Below are 20,106 nucleotides of genomic sequence, written 5' to 3' on the forward strand. Positions count from 1 at the left end.
CTCGAAGAGATCCACTGTCCTCTCCTGCGGCATAGGTAACAGAGAGCAGGAGATTCAGATCATTGGCTCGGGCAGAGAACCTCTTTTTGTTGTCGCTGGTGACCGGAGGCAAGCTAGGAGGTCCTCCTTTCGCTCGACCTCTTTGCAGGGGAGTCCAACAACACTAGTATACTAGGTTGTGTACTAAGTTTTGACGTTCGATACCTTAGGGCGCAGCTACGAGCCTAATTTTTTTTGTCATATTGGTACACTTTTCATACGAACGTATGTGAAGTTTAATTTCAATCGGTCTCTTAACTTTTTTTTACAAGCTGTTTAGTATCGACATGTCAAAATAATTTTTACAACTGTTATGACGTCATCATTTGATGGAAAACGCTTTTCACGCATGATTTTTTTTTTGTCTGAAAACAGATGGAAGTCGCTAAGGGCCAAATCTGGTGAAAAGGGTGGATGCTACAACAATTCGTACTTTAATTCATGGATTTGTGCCATTTTCGAAATGCTCTTCTGACAGGGTGCGTTGTCCTAATGCAAGAGGTTGTTTTTCTTCTGCAAACCGGGTCTATTTTTACGAATTTTCGCTTTCAGTTGCTCTAAAATGATGCAAAAATAATTAAAATGTACTGTTTTATCATTTTGCAAGTAATCCGCTAGCAAAATTCCATTCGCATCCCACAAAACTGATGCCAACATCGTTTTAGGCAATTTCTGGACGAACTCGTTTCCGAACTTAACATACGTTCATTTGAAGAGTGTACCAAAATAACAACAACAAAAAACTCCTTTTGACATATTTGATAACAACTTTGCCTTAGAACATCGTTAGTTTGAGCTTTGAAACCATTGAGCGGTCTTCTCTCTTTGATTTCTGTGTCATTAACATATAACATAGGGGCTTTTATTAAAGTACCAATGGCGGGTTAATTCAAATGTCACCGTTTCAGTAGTTGTTTCGATTTTTAATTCGATCTCGCAAGCTCAAATGCATCAACTGAAAGCAACTCGCACTCCAACTGAAAGCTCGCATGCCTGCGCCATCTATGTGTCAGGCTGTAACAACTTAAGTTTGAACTAATTTAATTGAATTGCTAGCGATCGTTATATGAGCCGTCGATTCGGGCAGGAAAACGTATTAAAAATCGTATGTTAAAAGTAGATTAAACCAAACTTTAAAAAAAAGGTATAGTTAACTTGCGGTCGTACTAAGCTTTTGCCTGCCATTGTGGCCCATAGTAATGGTGCACGTGTACGCACAAATGTCTGAAATGCATGAAATAATTTAAAACACCTCACGAGACAGGTGGCAAGCTGTAGAATCTGCACTATCTGGGCCAACATTAGTTTCTACGTGTCATTTCATTACCTCCCAGCTTCTGGCTCGAGACGGAGGACAGTATTTTTAAAATCGGAGCCAGGTTGAAATGATCGGACCTTTTGAAACGGAGACCGTGCCGCCGGACTACCAGACCACGCAATATTTCCGCAGGATGGCATTTCCCGCAAAGCCTAATGGCATATTCCGCGGTTTGTCCGCGGAATGTTAATGCAAGTGCACAGCAACCCTGACAGATGAACTAGACTGTAACGGTATGCAGAACAATAAAACGCGCACCGCGCGCTTTCACTCAGATCTTCGCGGCAGTGCCCTTCAGCGCAGGTTGTAGGATACGGTGCAGGGGATGCTCGCGGCGTGAATTGCATAAACATTTCGCCATTTAATATGTAGCTTATGTGAGCGTTGGCCTGCGTAAAACAAACACCGGTGCACCGGTGTGAAACGTTCGGTAGAAAAAAAAAACGAAAACGGACCAGAATTTCGTGTAACCCACCAAACCGGTTCAATTCGGGGAAGACATCGTAACCGCGCGTACAACACACGGATAAGACCACGCGCGCGCGGAAGGCTTCGGATTCGCCGATGCGTCGATGCGCGCTCTCTGCAAGATTTTCGGGGACCGCACGATCTCTCCCACGGACGCCTGCGGTGTTTACACAGCATCGTAGGCGAGCTCTCTCGTGAAGGTGGAACACACTGACTAGCGTAAATTTACTACGTGCTGCGTTTTGCTGCTACTAGCCTACATTTATTGGGTTATTTTGGTACACTCTCTTCATACGAACGTGTGTATCATTTCAATCTGTCAATTCGTTCGTCGTTCTTACAAGCCATTTTGTATCGACGTGTCACAGTATTTTTTGAGTGGTGGTGGCCCTGTTCTTCGGTTCCGAATCGAGTTCGTGTCCTGAAATCGACCAAGAATCGGATGTTGGCATCAGTTTTTGGGATGCGAAAGGAAAATTACTTGCCAACACTTGTTACTACAATAAATTCTGAATATTATTGAAACCCGTACCGAGTATTTCGACCGTGGCCCAAAAACCCATCAGATTCATTAGATTTGGCCCAAAATGGTGACTTCCATCTGTTTCCAGATAAAAAACTATGCATCGATCGTTCAGGGAGCCCATAGTCTGAATAATAAAGCATATTTCAAACCATAAAATTGTGCGTTTTCTTATCGCAACCGCCTTGAACAGCTTTGAACAGCTTAACCATCAGCTTCTAGTTTAGAACAGCGTCTGATCTGATGGTGCCATCCTTTATTTTTGACGTGACATAACATTCCAATTCCATTGGAATCCTGTGCGCGAGCGTTAATCGGAAAAGTGAAATTGATTGTTAAACGAATTTCTTGCTTTCAATCGCTTCAAAATCAATAGCTCCAACTCTCACGCGCGCTGCATAGAGATCTGCGCCTGTGGCCAGGACGTCCACACCTTTGTCTCCGTAAGCGGTATGCTCGATTCTTGCATTCTATCGTGCATATTTACACACACAGGCAGAGAGCTACTCTCTCTCTCTCTCTCTGTGGGGCTTGTGGCTCTCTATTTCTTTCTTTTCTTCTCTTTGCCTCCCGCTGGGCTGTATGTATCTTTCTCCGCTTTCTCGCACGTGGTCCACTCCGACGGGGCTGACGGGGCTGATAAACTGGTGCCGGCGGCTCTCGGGGCCGCTCAGTTCTTAGGTAAACCGCAACCAGAGCGTACCAGGATCTGCGGCTGTGCGCCTGCCAGTGTCGCGTGTGACGTGCTGTGCCCCCGGGAGTTGGGCGAGAAAAACCGTTTGTTTCGATTGCAAGGCTTTATTTTCCGATCCGGTGAGCGCAGTGTACCGGGGCAAGGTAGATGTTTTGGGGCGGGATGTGCGTGCGGTGTAGAGGTTCGGAGTTCGTGTTCCTTCAAGTCCTGGTGCCCTACCATTCCCTTCCGCGGTCGCGGTGCAGTGCGGTCTTTAAACAAGTTTTCCTTTGCCCTCATTATTGTGGCAGGATTTATGGGGTCGAAAAAGAAGCACCACCAGTCGGCCGTCGGCGGAAGAAGAAACACTTGAGAGTTCTAACATGAATGTAGTTCCGCTGTGTGCGCGGGTACCGTTTTGTAGCGTTGCGCCCATCCGACCCAAGAACCGACGGACCGAAGCATCACGTTCGAGCGTGTTCACGTTCTTAGTCAAACCCTTTCGGGCTGTGGCCCAAAACTTTCGTGAAGGCTGCTTTCCCCTCCCCCCCCCCCGCCGGGATCTCCGGCTCCGGGCTCTCAGTGCTGCACAGTGCAACGAACGCATCATCCGTTCAATCACACTTCTATCAACCTCTCTCTCAAGACCGCGTTGTCTCGGGCACACAAAACACCAAGCCGTCCAATACACACCAAGCGAGTTCCCGGGGTCCCGGCGGGGGGGCCTTCCGGTAATTTTCTGGCATCAACCCGCCCGCACGCTTCGGCCAGGACTTCGCGTGACTCGGAGATCTGCTGGAACTCTCGGCAAGGTTTTGCTAGAACCGTCAACCGTTTGATCCTATTTGGCATCTTGGCTAAGCAAATGGCGTTTCATTATTGGTATACGACTTTGTCGTCCAAAGTCACCATGTCGGGACAGCCTTAGGTCTAACGTTTTTTTTTTTTTTTTTTACCGGGAGTGTCGCTCGGAGTCGACAATCCCGGGGCATTCACATTATACGAAGCATCGAAAACGGAGAAAAGGCGGTAAAGCAGAGAAGTCGCCTTGCCTACGCGTTCGACGGGCACCACGTGCGTGTGAGCTGTGGGCCAACCACCCAGCCCGGGTCTGTGAATGAATGTTGCCCCAAGTTCTCGTTACAGGAACACTTCCTTCACATATTTGCAACTCCTTCTGGAGCGTGGTGAAATACCGGCGTGACGTCGAGTTGCCTGGCAGTTGCCAGTCTGCGACGGTCACAAATTGTGGTCCGGGACACGAAACCCGTTGTGGAAAATTATGTAAAGACAAACAAAGTGATATGGTTCCCCGCCCCGATCCCCGGGCAACCAAAATGCGTGGGTCTGTTTTGTTTTGCAGATCTCCAACGTAGATCCCCCGCTCCGGCAAGCGGTGTGCATACGTGGTCTGATCAAAAGTTTTCGCGACATTTGGTTTTTTTTTTGAAAAACTATTAGTTTATTCGTGAATATATATTTTGTCCCTACACGATAATCTCCATCGGATATCATACGCGCCTTCTTCGATGCCGTCCTTCGAGTCTCCTAAATTGTAGCGTGGCGTCGTCCTTTCATAGGGCTCTTCTGTTTGGTGAACAAGAAAACGTTACAGGGGGCCAGATCTGGTGAATACGTTAGCTTTGACGTCCGTATTTTTGTTGTTTTGGACCAAAATTCGCGCAGAAACCACGATGTGTTAGCAGAGGAGCGCAAAAGCCAATTTTAGGTTTCTCACAAAAACCGGGCATTTGTGACGGATTGCTTCGGACAAATTGCGCATAACGTGCAGGTAATATTCTTTATTGACCGTTCTATGCTTTGGCAACAACTTTTGATGCACCATGGCCCTGTAATCGAAGAAAACTGCAAGCAAAACTGTTCACATTCGACCAAACTTGGCGATGTTCACATCTTCTTGGCCCTCCGAACAAATTGTGAATGCGTCCGTGCTTTTAATTTCATTTTTCACACCAAATTTAATAAAGATTCTTTGCCATCCATTTTTTGGAAGAGACAAAAATCGTCGATAAGCTAAATCTTATCCAAGCAAAGCAAGCTGTCAAAAATGAACCGATTACTCAAAATGGCCGAACTTTTTACCATAAGTAACTGATTGTGTAGCAATATTGAAAAAATCTAAAATAGGATATACGTACGTCGCAAAACTATTTGATCAGACCACGTACACCGCATGTGGTGTGTGATCCGGTTGTTCGGCTCAGCATATTTGGCCAGCCTAAGCCAGCCAAATGATCTGTTCGCTTCGAGCCAGACAGTTGCAGTATCATTCGTCAGCAGGCTGATTGGTCGATGGTTCGATGGCGCTCTCCACAGACGTTCGCCAGGAAGGCGTTCGTCGTGGGTGTCGATGTTGGGCGGCAGCCCAGCTATCTTTAGACTGCCCAGAAACGTGACGTCACCGAGTCAGGCTCGCACCGTCCGCACCTGGGAACTATTTGTGTCACTGCACGCGTGCCCTAAGCCACGACAACAGCACGACCTTCCCGTTGGATGACTTTGGCTGGTCCGCCTTTTGAAGTTTTAAAGGCTCGCAAAGAGTGCCCAAGCTTAGCCATATACCGAGGCTCACTGGGCAAACCATTTGTTTGCCCAGACGACCCAATCTTTCCGGAGCATCCTAGCAAACTATCCTAGCCGTCGCCGCGGCACATCTTATCATCTATTTACACACTAACTCCGCCGCCACCACCTCCGCGGGCAGGGTGGGCCTTTTCCACCAGGAGTATCCTCAGGTAACATCGCAGCCTGGCCGACCGGCGATTGGCGCGAATTATCGCGCACCGGCTGCGCAGTATCAACCGTCCGACCGTGCTGTAGTAGTTGGAGAACGTTATGGGGAACGATAAGGGAAACTATTTGTTCCGTGACAAACAATGTGAAGTGTGGCCCCCCCTCGCTGTGGCGATCGGGTCTTACGGTTTACTTACATACGTCGGTGGTGACCGCGAAATGGAAGAATCGTGTCTGTGTTTATCTGGGCCGGGCGGCCGGGCGACGACTGGCGACTGCTGTGTGGTTCGTTTGTTCCGCTTCGTCGCTGGTCGCTTATCGGGCGCGAATCTGGGCGTAGGAGATTTATCGCTAGCAGCAACGGTGTTGTGCTCCCCGTAAAAATAAACTATGTTGCAGATATGAGTCAACACTAGTCATCTAAATGTGTGAAGCACGGGCGGCACGGGCGGTACTTCATTCGAGGCGCTACCTTCGAGGTCGCGCTACCTGCTGTCATGTGGCGCCCGAAGTGATGCTAACTCATAAACTAAATAGCACAATCTCGTAACACGCCGTGACCTTACTCGGTGGTGGTGGTGATGGGCCTGGGGCACGCGAACTCATCGTCTGCTCGGGTCTCGGGGTGCTCGTCTAGGGGCCGGTGTCTGGGGCCGATTGTTTGATTACATGCAACTTTCGGAACTTCTGACCCGTTCTGGCTGTTCTACTTCGGACGGCCATCAATACTAGCGATGTCCGTGCCGTGGAGGGGTCGGCAGACATCGTGGGCCGGACACCTGGTACAATCTTGTCGCTCTCAACTACCACGGAGGGCAGGCTCTGACCAGGGCGGTGACGATAAGTAGATGTACTGATGTGGCGAGCGATAGGCGAATGATAGTTGGTGGTGGCTTTGAAGTGACGTCGCTCTGGTGGGCACTCTCGATATGGCTTCCGCATATCCTGGGTGGTGTTACCTGTGTTACCTCTTGCGGTGCGATTGCTGCGACATTGCAACATCTATTTTTACCCTTCAGCCTGCCGATGATCTCAGCGATTTTCTTTAATATTCCACCTACATGAGCCTCGTACCGAGCCGACTTCCTGTTCCTGAGTACTTCGGGTGTCGGGCGCGTTCAGGCGCGTTTAAACCGTCAAAGCACGTGGAAAACATTACTGCCCACTTCGCTCGAATGCCTGACCTAACACACCGCCAGCCCGCGTGTGTTGGAATGGGAGATCGGATGCAGCACATGTCTGGAGTTGTTGTTCTTTCGGCGGGGCCTTTGGCGGGACCAGTGCCGATGGACCGATACGAGCATAACGGGATTTAGCAGTACTTTCTGTATGGAACCTTTTTATTTTTAGACCCACCTTTTGGGGTGTTTCACCGGCCAACGGTGTGCTTAGTTTCGCTTACAATATTTCAGCGGCTTAGCAACCTGGCAGCAAAATTTGCTGGTTTTATTATTTGTTTGTTGCTTTCTAACGCACCCTCTCTCTTTCTCTCTTTCTCTTTCTCCAATACCAGTTCACGAGTGAAACGCTCCTTTGCTGCTTCCGCCTGCAGGATCTTCGCCGCAAAACCATGAAACCTAACCTGGAACCCGACACCGGTGGCTACATTAACGAGGGTAAGTTGCCACACGATACTTACCGCTCGCGTCGGGCATCCTGCTCGTCGATTCGGGTAGATTTTTCACTGGTCTTCTGATTGATTTGAACTTTGAGTTGACAACCTTAGCGGGGCATAGGGTTTTGTTTCTTTTGGTCAGTAAAAACCAGGAAAGGTGATGGTAATATTTTCACACAGCTGTCAACACAACTCGTACTACTGTTTCTAGCAGTCGGTCGAACCGAGAAAGGTTGAAAAAAAGGCGCATTTGTCCAGAATAATGGACGCGTTATCGAGTAACGTAACATCATCATCGGACACTCGCTCTTCACAGTTCGAAGAAATCGAGTCGAGTCGGCAAGGCAAGGCGAACGATTTGCGTCTTTCTTTACTGCTCGGCATTAAATATCCATCCTGTGGTAAAAAGCGTCCTGACTGCCTGGTCCACTTCCCCAACCGCGGCCAACTTTCACTTCATTAAGATCAATTTCAAATTATTTATCGGGATCAATCAATGGGCACGCCAGTGACGCCGCCTGCATCCGGCCCACAGCCGGGCACGCCGGGCTAATGCTGCCACAAGTGGTGCGATGATTAATATCTCTCGCTTTCCTCGCACCCAATCAATCGGGGGCTGGGTTACGTACCACGGGGACCACGGGGTTCACGCGTCAGCGATGCACTCTGTCCAGGGGCCGCCAACTGCCGCAAAACTACCGTTCTACCGCGTGCCTTTACTATTTTGATATGCTCTTCCTATCCCGCTTATCTGTGCTCGTATTATCACACAACCTCATGTTGTTTGCAGTCAAGTGGTGGTGGTGCTTCTGAACTGACGCGATCGATTAATTGGTACCACAGCTCTTTGCGGTGCCCTTTTTACAGCAAGCAATGTTGCAGACAATGTCCAGAGTCTCCAGTTCCGCCAATTATGACCAATCCCTTCGGCGGCGGCGGCGAGCATGCATTAGTTAAACAGCTCTGGGCCAAGGCTTTTTATTCGATGCTCACGCTCAAATTAAATATGCATCGCGCGCACTCCGCGCAACGATACGTATGCGAATGCGTGGTGGCGGTGGTGGTCCGGACGCATCGACCGCAACACCTCCCACACACCACACAGGCGATGCTGCGCAACCAGGGGGCTCAACTGAAAAATTGTCCGATGATGTCAACGGCGTGCGCTGCGCCCGGCGCCCTGAACGGCCCACTATAGGCCCAAGATCGCGTCGCTTGTACCCTTCTGGTCCTTGGCCACTATACTCTCTCTCGTCCAGCTTTTGGCCGGGTTGTTTACACCTGCTCGTGGCGTGGCGCTACCACGGCTACCGGCTACCGGCTACAAGCATTTTAAATTCCACATCTGAACCGAGCTACCGAACCTGCTCGAAGGAAGGGTGTGTGGTAGGGAGAGGCAGAGCAAAAGAATGAAATAGGTAATACGTATGCCAGGTTCATTCCATAGTGATGATCCGCATCCCGCACGGTGCATTGCCGTGTATATATTTAGAATCTTCGGCATGTTGGGGAGTGATTCTCTTTTTTATTTGTGAATAATACCAAGTGCGACGCGGTTCACAGCTCGGTATCCGGTTCGGTACGATCGGTAGGGCCGCCAACCTGCCCCCCCCACCCCGTGGCTGGTGGCGCTAGGCCGTCGACGCAACTCAACCAAAGCGGTCCGGGTGTCCCGAGAGTCTCGCCATGGCCGACGCGCCAGTTGGCTGGCGCGTCGCTGCACATGGTTAACACTAATATTGCTAGTAAGCGATTTTTTATTTATTATTATTAGTGCGGGCAGAGCTCTGTGCTCTGGGTACCAGAGGCATGAAGATTCAAGACACACTGTCAGGGCGTTTCGAACTGACGTCTGAAACTGCGATCGACGGGCGAGCCAACGGTGTTTTCAATTGTTCAATGTGTTTGTGCTTTGTTTAACGTTTGTTTCGACGGTTGGAAGCAATCGGCTCGGAGCTTGCTAGTAGCTGCGCTGTGGCCAAGCCGGGAAACAAGGCTCTGGGCGAAGACGGTATGCCGCCCGACGTGAGTCACCGGAATCGTGAGCGAGCGAGACAGACCAGACAGGATGTCCACGTCCACTCAAGAGTGTGGTTGTGGTTAGGGGCGCAAGTATCCGCAGTCCGCATCTGCCCGAATCCAATTTTTACACCTCACAGTCAGGGTGAGTCCACGGGTCTACTTAGCCGGTGAAGTGACATCACCCTTAGCCATCGCGGGGGTATACTACAGTATGCGTCAACTAAAACCAAATTCTACACAGTTGACGAGTGTGTTGTGATTTTTATTTAGTCACCCCGACGACACCGAACATTGTTTAAATCGTTCATCGAATTGCCTGAACCCCGACATCCTCCCGACGAAGGGTTTAGATGTTGTTTTTGATCAACAGATACAATCCGACTGTCCTCAGTTATCGCCAAGTACCGGTCGATGGTGACGTCTTTTCGGCTTGCTTCGTGGCGTCTAGAACACAGCTCGATTATACAACCTACTATATGAGTCAGATACAACTGATAGCGAGTGATTATAGAGAGCGCTGAGTGTGGCGGGCCCCAGGCTTGCTGAAATACGTTACTTGCCTTCGGTCCTTATTGCCCAGGCCCACCCGCGCGCATAGTTGGAGTGCCTCTCAGAAGTGGACATCATTACTAATAGATAGATATCTTCAAGATTTCACGACATCGACAGCAGGCGGCAATTGATGATTGTTATTATGATTTACTATTGTTAAAGCGGGCAGAGTCGTATGAAGAACAACGATTGTTTGGCGATGAGCAATGATTTTTCAGATCCGATCCGACTTCCGAAGACTTAACCATCGAATCATGCGCACTCCATGCGGCTGTGGTCCGATATACCCGCTGGTATTTCGCCGTGCAAACTTTCCGATTGGTGACGAGTTCGCGAAAGCGCAGCAAAACCATAAAACCGACCGACCGAACCTTTCGTGCGGCGGAGCGACGGGCCCGGAAACAACTGGACCTAATCAAGGGCAGAATCCATCCATGCCGTCAAAGTGCACTAACAAAATAAGGATCGATCACTGATGAACCGAATCGCGGTCGGTCGGTCAACCGCACGATGAGAGCGACTTGGACAAACACGAGCGTTTCCGGCACATTCTTTTGGCGGCAGATAATTGGGTTCAATGTGATGAAAAATGGCAACCACGAGAGGTGATGAGATCATGCTCGATGGTGCACTTAATTTGCTTTACTTCGCGACGGATGATACGCTACGCACGACTCATCTTCGGTAAACATGCTCCAAGAATACACCCTCCTTTGCTCGTACGTTGTGATCCATCTTGGGCTCACCATTATTACACGGCGTTACCAACGCTTATCGCGGTGGATATCTTGATTGCGGTGGAGACACGCGGATGTTTGAGTGACAACCATCCAAAAGATGATGAATGTTTGCGCGCATCCGACCCAGAGCGGAGAATAGTCTCGATTATCAACAGTTGATCAAACAGGGGCCAGTAAACTGAAGCGCCAGAGAAGCCAACGATGTAATGTGGCTGTGTTGTGGATGTTACAGTTACGGGTTTGCGTTTATCTTTTGCCTCATCTATCAAGATGTAACATTAAACAGCCGTATTAACAATTCATTTAATTCATAGGAAAAAGTCACACGAGTTAAATGCCTTTCTCAAATGAGGAAGCTCTGCAACGGATGGTTTTGTGAAATTGCCTCTCACAATCACTCTGAAGTGCTGTTTGAGCAGATTTGAGAATGATGTGAATAATGGCCGAGCGGGAAGCATCCTAAAATTTGATAAACTATCTTAGGTTCTTTGATTTTTTTTTAGGTGGCCTGCTTAAGTCTAGAAATGGCCAGAAATACATCATCAACAACCCGGAGCGAGGAAGGTTCTGCTCAAATATCGTCATCGGCTGCTTGATTGGACTCATCGTGCTACTGTTCTTGTCCACTGTTACGCTGTTGGTGCTACTGCTGCATGCAGATACGTAAGCGCCATTGCTATCGTTACTATCTGCTATAAAGTACAAAGGTTCAAATTGCAATTGATGATAAGCCATCATGTTGGTGGTGTCGTTAAATTAATTTAATTTAGTTAGTTTAGCTTTAGTTTATGATGTGAAGTAAGTGTGTGTGCTGCAGAAGGTCGAAGGTGGCGCAGATAAAGTTAGGAAGTCTTTATTTGATGTTACATAACACAAGTATCGCAATTGCCCGACACTAATGCCATTCTTATCGAAACCGTGCACATCCATGTGTTCACAACAAGATGGCTTGAATAGCACCAGAAGTATGTAGTAGATTTTAATGTGTAGAATAGTAGTTTTCTTACAACTTACTATACACAGATTAAGATTCAAAAAGTAATTTCATCATCAACATATTCTGTCATAATAATAATCTGTATCATAATTATAATTTCTAACCCCTTTTCAACGCGCCCTAGTAAACACTGCCGGCTACAAGACACAAGAGTTCGTGTCCCCTCCGATACTCGTCTTAATACGGCGGGATATCAGAGTACGAAAGATGTGAATCTGGACGAGGAAGACTATTTCTCCGAGGAGGAAGCTAACGGCGTCGATCACGGCGTCGTCAAGCAAGATCGTATTTCTCGGGCCAACGGATGGCTGCCCCAGCATTACAAGTAAGTTCAGAGCGTCGGACCAGCAAACTACTATGGCAGAAAGTATAACAACAAAAGATGGTACTGTGACGAATTGATCCGAGGCGTGGGTAATCATGTCTGAAAAATGAAGAAATACGGGTAAACCGTCCTTACGCAAGATGTACAAGGTGTGTGTATCATGTGTCTGGAATATGTATTATTGTTTTATTGCACAACAGTAGACTAAAAAAATACATTCAGACTGTTCAGCAGCATAACATCGGGGTAAGACGATCGCGAGATCGAGAGGACGTCCTAAATGGATTGATCTTGTGTGAATCGGGCAATACAGAAGCATAAACAAAAAGCTACACGGCATAAGTCAGTAACCAAACAATCAGCCCGGCGTCGGCGAGAAACGGGGTCTAATAATACCGGCCCTAAATTTGTGTATTTGTACTTTGGTAGCTCATGTGTGCCTCTACATGCTGGGCTGCTGTTGCGTATTATCGGATGCCGATTCAATGCTCAATTACCGTTGTGCTGGTTGAGGTCTTGCGTGTACGTTTGCGCCACCTCCCCACAACGGTGTTCAAAAGTTGTTTTCTTATGTTTGACCAAACCGAATAGAAAGCAGATAGGAGATGGAACGATTGCTTTTAGTTACGCCTACGTGTGTGCCACAACTGACATGGAGAAGCCGCCGGACGTAAATATCGATAAACGACGGTGGATGGCGATGCAGGAATACATATGATAAGATATTTTCGAAATAAAGCGGCGGGATACATCAGAGCACATCACTGTCGGGACAGGCTGTAAATATCAAGACACGAATGGTTAAATGTGGTGTAGGATGACTAAAAATAAGTAGGACGAATAGCACGTATTCATTCGCTGGTTCTAGTGAGGGATGTTCGGTTCCGTGATATGTTCGAACGATTGCAGCCTAGGACGAGTCAATTTGGGTCAATTGTCCAAGCCTAGTAAGATTCATTTCGCGGCATTAAAAACATCAAACGCCAAACTTCAAGACCCATCATTCACTATTTCTGATCAGCAACCGTAAGCAATTCGGTATAATACTGATATTTACTTTAAATTAGATTGATCATTGAACCGAATTTCGAACGATCCACCAACAACGGTACGGTATGGATCGATGTTTCGCTGAACCCGAAGGCGGTGCCGCGAACTCGGATGGTTCCGCTGATTGTGCTGGACACTACCGACATTCGGATCGTATCGTGCCAAGGTACGTCATATTATTCAAAGCTTAACATAACTGTAGTGCACAATCAAGTATAACCATTTTCTTCCTATGATCATCGCAGTGTACAGCAGTGTTGACCGGGCAAGTATGGTCTCTCAGCAATACTACACCAGCAACAATGCGTCATACATAATTGACTTGGGCGATGGAACGTTCGTGAAACGGCCGGAAAAGCTTAACCTCACGCTAGAGCTCACGTTCGAAAGTCGGCTCAGCGATACGTTGCAGGGTTTCTATCGTGGTTATTTCGCGGACCCCGATGAACGAAACAGTCGCAGCTGGTTCGCTAGCACACAGTTCTCGCCGATCGACGCCCGGAGGGCATTTCCGTGTTTCGATAGCCCCAACAAGAAGGCCACGTTTGCTATTTCGATCGTCCACCCAAGTGATCACTTTATGACACTGTCCAACATGGCGAGAATCAAACGGACCGATGATGTGCGGCCTGGGTACGTGCAGGATGACTTCGAAGTGTCGCCCCGTATGTCTACCTATCTAGTCGCGTTCATCACGTCCAACCTCGAGCTGGCCCAGCATTCGGAGGGCTTTCGTCCGGTGGTGAACGTGTGGACGCGATCCGAGGTACGCCACCAGACGAACTACGCATACAGTTTGACGATGCGGATCCTGCCGTTTCTCGAAGAGTACTTTGGCATGCCGTACCATCTGAGAAAACTCGATTTGGTGGCGGTGCCAGACTTTGGTTTCCGTGCCATGGAAAATTGGGGTTTGATTATGTTTAGGTAAGTCGCGCCTCCCAGTGTAGTAGTACGCAGAGTGTTCCGATTGATTGCTGATGCGATTGGTGGTTGCGTTTACATTCAGGGAATCGGCTTTGCTCGTACCGGAGGACAGCAACCGTAGTTCGTCAGCAAAGCATAAGGAAGCCGTTGCGTCGGTCGTGGCACACGAGCTGGTTCATCAATGGTTCGGCAACCTTGTGACTCCTCACTGGTGGAATGATCTTTGGCTGAAAGAAGGATTCGCGACCTACCTCAGTTATATGTGTCTGAACACTGCAAGTATCTTGAGGAATTCCGGAATGCTTCGTTTTTCGGAGTCGTTGTTGGGTGCTACATTCTTGCTGTTTTTGTTTGTTTTGTTCCTGTCCTTTTCCTTATAGGTAGAAAAGCAATGGCATATGTTCGAATCGTTTGCGCAGAAAGAGCTGCAGGAGGCATTCGAGAAAGACTCGGACCGCAACTCACATCAGATCTCGTTTCCGGTTGACACCGCTTCCGACATTCGCCGTATATTCGATCCAATTTCGTACAGCAAAGGTGCAGCGATAGTCCGCATGATGGACAGCTTTCTCGGTGGTTTTGCATTCAAGCTCGGGATCAACGAGTATCTCCTCATGTACCAGTTTGATAACGCCGAGCAGGACGATCTGTGGCAAATTCTTACGGTTCACGGGCATCGCGCGGGCACGCTGCCGGCCACGCTGGACGTAAAACAAATCATGGAAACGTGGACGTTACAGCCGGGCTATCCCGTTATTACGATTGAGCGGAATGGTACGGAATTGTTGGTGTCCCAGCAACGCTACCTTTTGCCGTCGCGTGCACACAGTGACTCGACACGTTGGTACGTACCGCTCACTTTGGTCATCGAATCACAGGAGCACAACAGTCCGATCATGCACTGGATCCCGTATGACAACGAGACGATTTCGTTTACGGTGGAAGCCGAAGCGTACGAATACTTGTACGCCAACGTTGACCGTACTGGGTACTATAGGGTGAACTACGATTACGCTTCGTGGAAGAAGTTGACCAACAACTTCCTGAAGCTGCCACCGCTAACGCGCATGCAACTCGTCGACGACGCCTTCCAGTTGGCACGGGCTGAGTTTATCCAGTACGACATACCGCTCACACTGATCCTGATTGTGACGCAGAACCCTCACGATGTTCCGGCATGGGCAGCGCTCACCCGTTCGCTCGTCTACATAAACTACATGTTGGCCCGTGAACCAGCGTATGAAACGTATCTAGCGGTGATGCGATCCACGTTGAGGCGTGCTTTCGACGAGTTCGGATTCGATGACCGACCAAACGACAGTCACATTGAAATGACACACCGCGAGCGAGTGGTAGGTCTTGCTTGCTTGTACGGCATGGACAAGTGCTCGATGCAGGCCCAAACGCTCTTCCGCAGCTGGATGACAGACTTTCGCGATAACCGCATCCCGCCGAATTTGAAGGAAATTATCTACTGCACATCGTTGCGCGATGGTGGTGTGCCGGAATGGAACTTTGCGTTCGAGCGCTACCAAGAAACGGATAGTGCTTCCGAAAAGGAACTCATACTAAATGCACTGGGTTGTACTTTGAAACCGTGGCTCCTTTCCAAGTGAGTAATATTATAGCTTTATGCAAAAGAAAAGATTTGGTGTGGCATGCTATGTAGAATCATCCGCTAATTTACTTTGTACAAACTATGCCATGTTTTAGGTATCTCAACATGACGATCAGCCCAACATCGGGGATTCTGAAACAGGACGGCGTCCGCGCATTTCAATCCGTAGCCACTAACTACGTTGGCACTGAGATTGCTTTTAACTTCCTCTACGAAAACATTGAACACATCAACGATTAGTAAGTACCGTCAGTGTTGACTCAGCAGCACGCTTTACATTATGCATTTATTGGTTCATTGTGTCGCTGTTTCTCGCTAGTTACGGTGATGGATTTTCTACATTGGCAAAAATGATCGATTCGGCGGCGCTGCTTATGAACAAACCGCACCACAAGGAACAGTTTGATCGGTTCGCACACCGAGCGCGTCGCCTTGGGTTGCCGGCTATCGAGCAGTCAATTCGGTTGGCGAAGGAGCAGATTCTCAACAACATCTACTGGCGATCGCGCTCGTACTACCAGTTGCAACAATTCCTTGAACAATTGATCGAAGATCTGCACATCAATGTGTATTAGCGCGATGGAACGATCCTAATCAAAATTTGAACATCGCGCTACGATACTGTGACTGCTGAAGTCGATCCGGCGCGTCTTTTACTATATGTAGCGTTGCTTGAGATAAACCTTTAGATAGCGTGAACTTACTACTTATCGTGGATAAAAACTAAAAGTTAGCAAGTAAATTAAAATTTATAAAGCAGCCCGATAGAAGGGGTCCTGTGATAGGGTTGCATTGAAACAAAAAAAAAACAAAAAGAATTAAGTTATCGCTACAGACGGAGTCAGTTCGGCTATTTTACCTCGCATTTAAAATACAAGAAAATTGAGTTCAATTTGGGGTGCATATCATGGTGTCTAGCCTAAAAATGCTGCGAAATGCATGGTGTTTATCAGGAAAATGCCTAAATAAAACAAGAATCATGTGGGTACCTGGTGCTTCTGCGACTAAGGCTTGCACAAGTAGGATTGTCAAAAAAGCTAAGGATAAAAAACAATATTTAAATATCGTTCCGCAGCGAAGATTGCCAAAAACAAAGAACTCTGTGAAAATGGTGTTTCACATTTGGTATAGATTTCATAAGGTGATTCATAGTAAAACCCATTAATTTGGAGTTAAAAGACGGCGAGAGAGCGAGAAACAAACTTCGTTCATAGGCTGTGCAGTTTTAAGGTAAAATAGGTTTTTCACATGGTTTTAAATCACAAACATACAAGTGAATGCCAAGCAATTCGAAAAGTGGACAGCGGGAGTAGGACAGCAGGGTCTTACAGTAGCACTGTTGATAAAATAATTCCAAAGAAGGTCGTGCGTTCTGTTCGAGGAAACAAAATCTGCCTGGCTTGGTGCCTTTCATTTTTGGTAAAAACTTTATAAGATGCTCAGTATTTATTGCGACCGTTTTCGCGTATTTGTAATTGATTTGGCCATTATATTGCATTTAAACTGGCTAGAGTTAAGAGTAAAAACTTCTAATAATACTAAAAACGTTGATTTGAACGTAGTACTAAAAACGTTGAAATCCTTGAAGGCATGCTGCGGCCTGAAATTACTGTAACAGTAAGCACAAGTACATTCGGTTATAGTTTTCATGTACATTTAAAAACGGAACTGTTGATAAAACATTGATTGTCAGGAGTGTGAAGCAAAATTGTATACCAAAAGCAGCTGCCTTTTACGCCAATAAATGGACGAAAATGATATACCGTATGCCTTTGCGTTTAGGGATTACGTTGATTAAATGGACAGTTTATTGATGCACATTGCAGGAATAATCAAAGGTTGATTGATGGTGAGGTGTTTTGTGGACGCAGCAATAAATGTTTCTCCTATCACTCTTAACTCTGTGGTGAAAAGTAAAACAAACTAAAACGAAATGGAAAAGTATACATAAAGCACACGTTGCGAGATGGAATTGCATAAAAGTGGTTTACATATATTGTTAACACTTCTAAATATAGTACGAAGTGGAACATAATGGTGAATACAAAAAGGAATGATCATTAGTTACTCTCACTGCACTTTTTCACAAACCACATCTTCGAAACATTGCACTTTCATAAGCTTTTTTTGTTTGCTACTGCGACGCCTGGCTCAGGGATAACATTTTTTTTTATATTGTCTTACAGCAAAAGTGGTCTATACAGCAAAAGTGGCACACTTCATTTTAAAAGAACCACATAAAACAATAAAACTGTAACATAAATTGCACATGATCGAATGTTTTCCGAAAAACACACAGCATTACTATCACTCTTCGGCATGCGGTAGATTACGATTCGGGATGAAACCGCCAAACCCTTCGCCGGCATCGCTTCGAGCCAACGTGTCCATAACATAGACGATACACACAAAGCCTAGTAGTCCGGTTACGACGAGGAACCATGTCTTACGCCACATCGGTTTCACGGACGGTGCGTACAACCGGCGCGACCACCGCGAGAAGATTTCCTGTGGTGTTCGACGCTTGTACTTATTGTCATCGCGATCCGAACCGCCGATCGGTGCTTCTCGTGATAGCAAAGTCGTCCGGCGACTGTTTGCTGCAACAGTGATAAAACAACAACCTTGTTAGCATTTTTACGAGTTACCATTCGTACGTGATTTGACGATCAGCCGACTTACCGACGTTCGCGCAAGGATCGAGGTTTACTATTAAATGTGGAGTTTCTGGGCGTTCCTTGTTAACTAGAGATGAACTAGTGGTATGCAATGTTCTGTTCTGGGATGAATTTCCGTACAAGGTAGCTCCGTTGGATGCCAAAGCTGTGCCTGAGTTCGATGACATTTCACTGGAGCTGGGGCCAATGATTCGCTCACTGTGTAGCTATAACGAAGCAAAACATTTTACACTGTAAAAGATCTCTACCCGTTGTTTACCTACCAAAGGCAGTCCTAGCTCGTTTCGACCCCAGTTTGCCTGCCCAAGCCGCACTCTCAACACGTCAGCCACCGGTGACACTAGGTTCGCGGGTGGAAAAATAGATTCGCTGCAAATTGGGCAAGTGTGTCCACCGGGAGCTGTATTCACTGGTAAAAGTTGTTGTCGAGCGTTGAGACATTTCCAATGAAACACATCTGGAACAGAACAGCAAAACGAACTGTAAAAAAAAAGTGTGCCTGCCGGGAGTGTGTACGTACGATAGCATATAAGTCGAACGCAATCGTCACTAGTACGGAGGCTTCCGCACAGGGTACAATTGGAATCAAAGTCGCTGTCCTTCAACCATTGAATGTACGATTGCACCGTGCACTGGTAAGAGAAAGTAGATCAAAAATAAGTAGCAACGCCTTCCGTATAGAGCCACAGTAACCTACCGTCGTATGATTCACCACCATGCAGTTTTCGCAGACGTTCACCCGATGTTCGAAGCAAAACTGGGTCGTAATCTGCCTCTTGGGACATTTGCAAAGACCCATATTGCGCGATGTATTTCGCTGAAATTGTGGTGCGGAATCTTTGCAAATGGCCAAGATTGGCTAAGATTTGCTTCGGGCGGCCACGTCTTGTCGCTGTCGTGCCTAATAAAGTCAGTTGCCTACCAGCACCACCGAAGCTCACGTACATAAATCCCAAGCGATAGCTGTTCGGGGCAGTTGAAATAATGAAAAAGTGTAATGCAAAAAGTGTCAACAACTACCTTTGCCATCATGAACAGAACTGCGTGGCGATGGCTGTCAGCATCCACTCTATTTGAAAATGAGGGTTGCGCCAAAGAATAACGCGTCTGTTTGTGTTGAGTTGTTTAAATACTTAATCAACGTTTAATTACTTTAGCTCGCTCGGACCTTATGTAGACGAGATGCGGCGGTGTTTGCAGGCAACTGTCTTTAGGTTTCAGCTGTCTAAAGAACTCGCAACTCGATTGGTTTACAACCCATGAACGAAGCTGAATTAGACCAATAAGATGACGAGAATAATAATGGAACGGGTAGGAAATAGGATTCGCAAGAGGATACGCTCTTTACTACGGGCACGAGGATTTCGCAGCATCATTTGTATCATTACTGAAGTGCTATCTCAAGTTATTTAACACATCAAACCAATTTATCATTCCGTTCTGGTACAGAAGAAGCATACAACACCGCATGCAACATAGAAGCATACAACACCGTTAGTTTCTGTGAACCCTTTTGTCTTTCACCCATCGCAGCTAGCCATGTACAAACTTCATGACGTAGTTACCCGGCTCGTGTCGAAGATCGGTGAGTTTGCAGCGTGGTAAAAAATCCTGTCTAGGCGTTGTTTTTTCAGGATTCTGCTCTTGGATTACTCAAAAGTGACGATTTTCAACATTGTTGACTCCATCTGTAAGTATAAAAATGAATGTTTGTCCGTCTATCTGTAAGTATCAAAATCCATGTTTGTCCGTCCCATGCATGTTCCCTGAAAGCGCCATCCTACCGCAGCCGAAAAAAAGCGAAACA

At 47.2% G+C, this 20,106-nt stretch overlaps 2 protein-coding genes across 2 annotated transcripts; one reads left to right on the forward strand and one right to left on the reverse strand.

Annotated features, from left to right (window-relative positions):
- The first annotated feature begins 3,040 nt into the window (after nucleotides 1-3,040).
- LOC128269546 (aminopeptidase N) lies at nucleotides 3,041-17,573 on the forward strand. Its single transcript, XM_053007012.1, has 10 exons — nucleotides 3,041-3,161; nucleotides 7,289-7,391; nucleotides 11,208-11,367; nucleotides 11,826-12,026; nucleotides 13,094-13,242; nucleotides 13,322-14,003; nucleotides 14,086-14,282; nucleotides 14,388-15,615; nucleotides 15,717-15,860; nucleotides 15,941-17,573. The coding sequence occupies exons 2-10, from the start codon at nucleotides 7,346-7,348 to the stop codon at nucleotides 16,194-16,196; spliced, it is 3,063 nt and encodes a 1,020-aa protein (XP_052862972.1). The 5' UTR covers nucleotides 3,041-3,161; nucleotides 7,289-7,345; the 3' UTR covers nucleotides 16,197-17,573.
- A 266-nt stretch (nucleotides 17,574-17,839) lies between these two features.
- Nucleotides 17,840-19,191, reverse strand: LOC128270708 (zinc finger protein-like 1 homolog). The gene is made up of 5 exons (XM_053008125.1): nucleotides 18,997-19,191; nucleotides 18,820-18,931; nucleotides 18,563-18,756; nucleotides 18,304-18,505; nucleotides 17,840-18,221 (listed from the first exon to the last, which is right to left on the reverse strand). Exons 1-5 carry the CDS (start codon nucleotides 19,096-19,098, stop codon nucleotides 17,929-17,931), a joined length of 903 nt encoding a protein of 300 aa, XP_052864085.1. The 5' UTR covers nucleotides 19,099-19,191; the 3' UTR covers nucleotides 17,840-17,928.
- Between the last annotated feature and the right edge of the window lie 915 nt (nucleotides 19,192-20,106).

This window comes from Anopheles cruzii, chromosome X, assembly GCF_943734635.1.
Source record: "Anopheles cruzii chromosome X, idAnoCruzAS_RS32_06, whole genome shotgun sequence".
In the NCBI taxonomy this organism is placed as follows: Eukaryota; Metazoa; Arthropoda; class Insecta; order Diptera; family Culicidae; genus Anopheles; species Anopheles cruzii.

Bases quoted from the DNA above. Each gene is read 5' to 3' on its own strand.
- LOC128269546 (XM_053007012.1), top strand. From the start codon at position 7,346: ATGAAACCTAACCTGGAACCCGACACCGGTGGCTACATTAACGAGG. The intron at 7,392-11,207 runs GTAAGTTGCCAC...ATTTTTTTTTAG, and splicing joins CGGTGGCTACATTAACGAGG to GTGGCCTGCTTAAGTCTAGA. The intron at 14,283-14,387 runs GTATCTTGAGGA...CCTTATAGGTAG, and splicing joins TATGTGTCTGAACACTGCAA to AAAAGCAATGGCATATGTTC.
- LOC128270708 (XM_053008125.1), bottom strand. From the start codon at position 19,098: ATGGGTCTTTGCAAATGTCCCAAGAGGCAGATTACGACCCAGTTTTGC. The intron at 18,506-18,562 runs GTAGGTAAACAA...GCTTCGTTATAG, and splicing joins ACGAGCTAGGACTGCCTTTG to CTACACAGTGAGCGAATCAT. The intron at 18,222-18,303 runs GTAAGTCGGCTG...TCACTGTTGCAG, and splicing joins CGATCCTTGCGCGAACGTCG to CAAACAGTCGCCGGACGACT.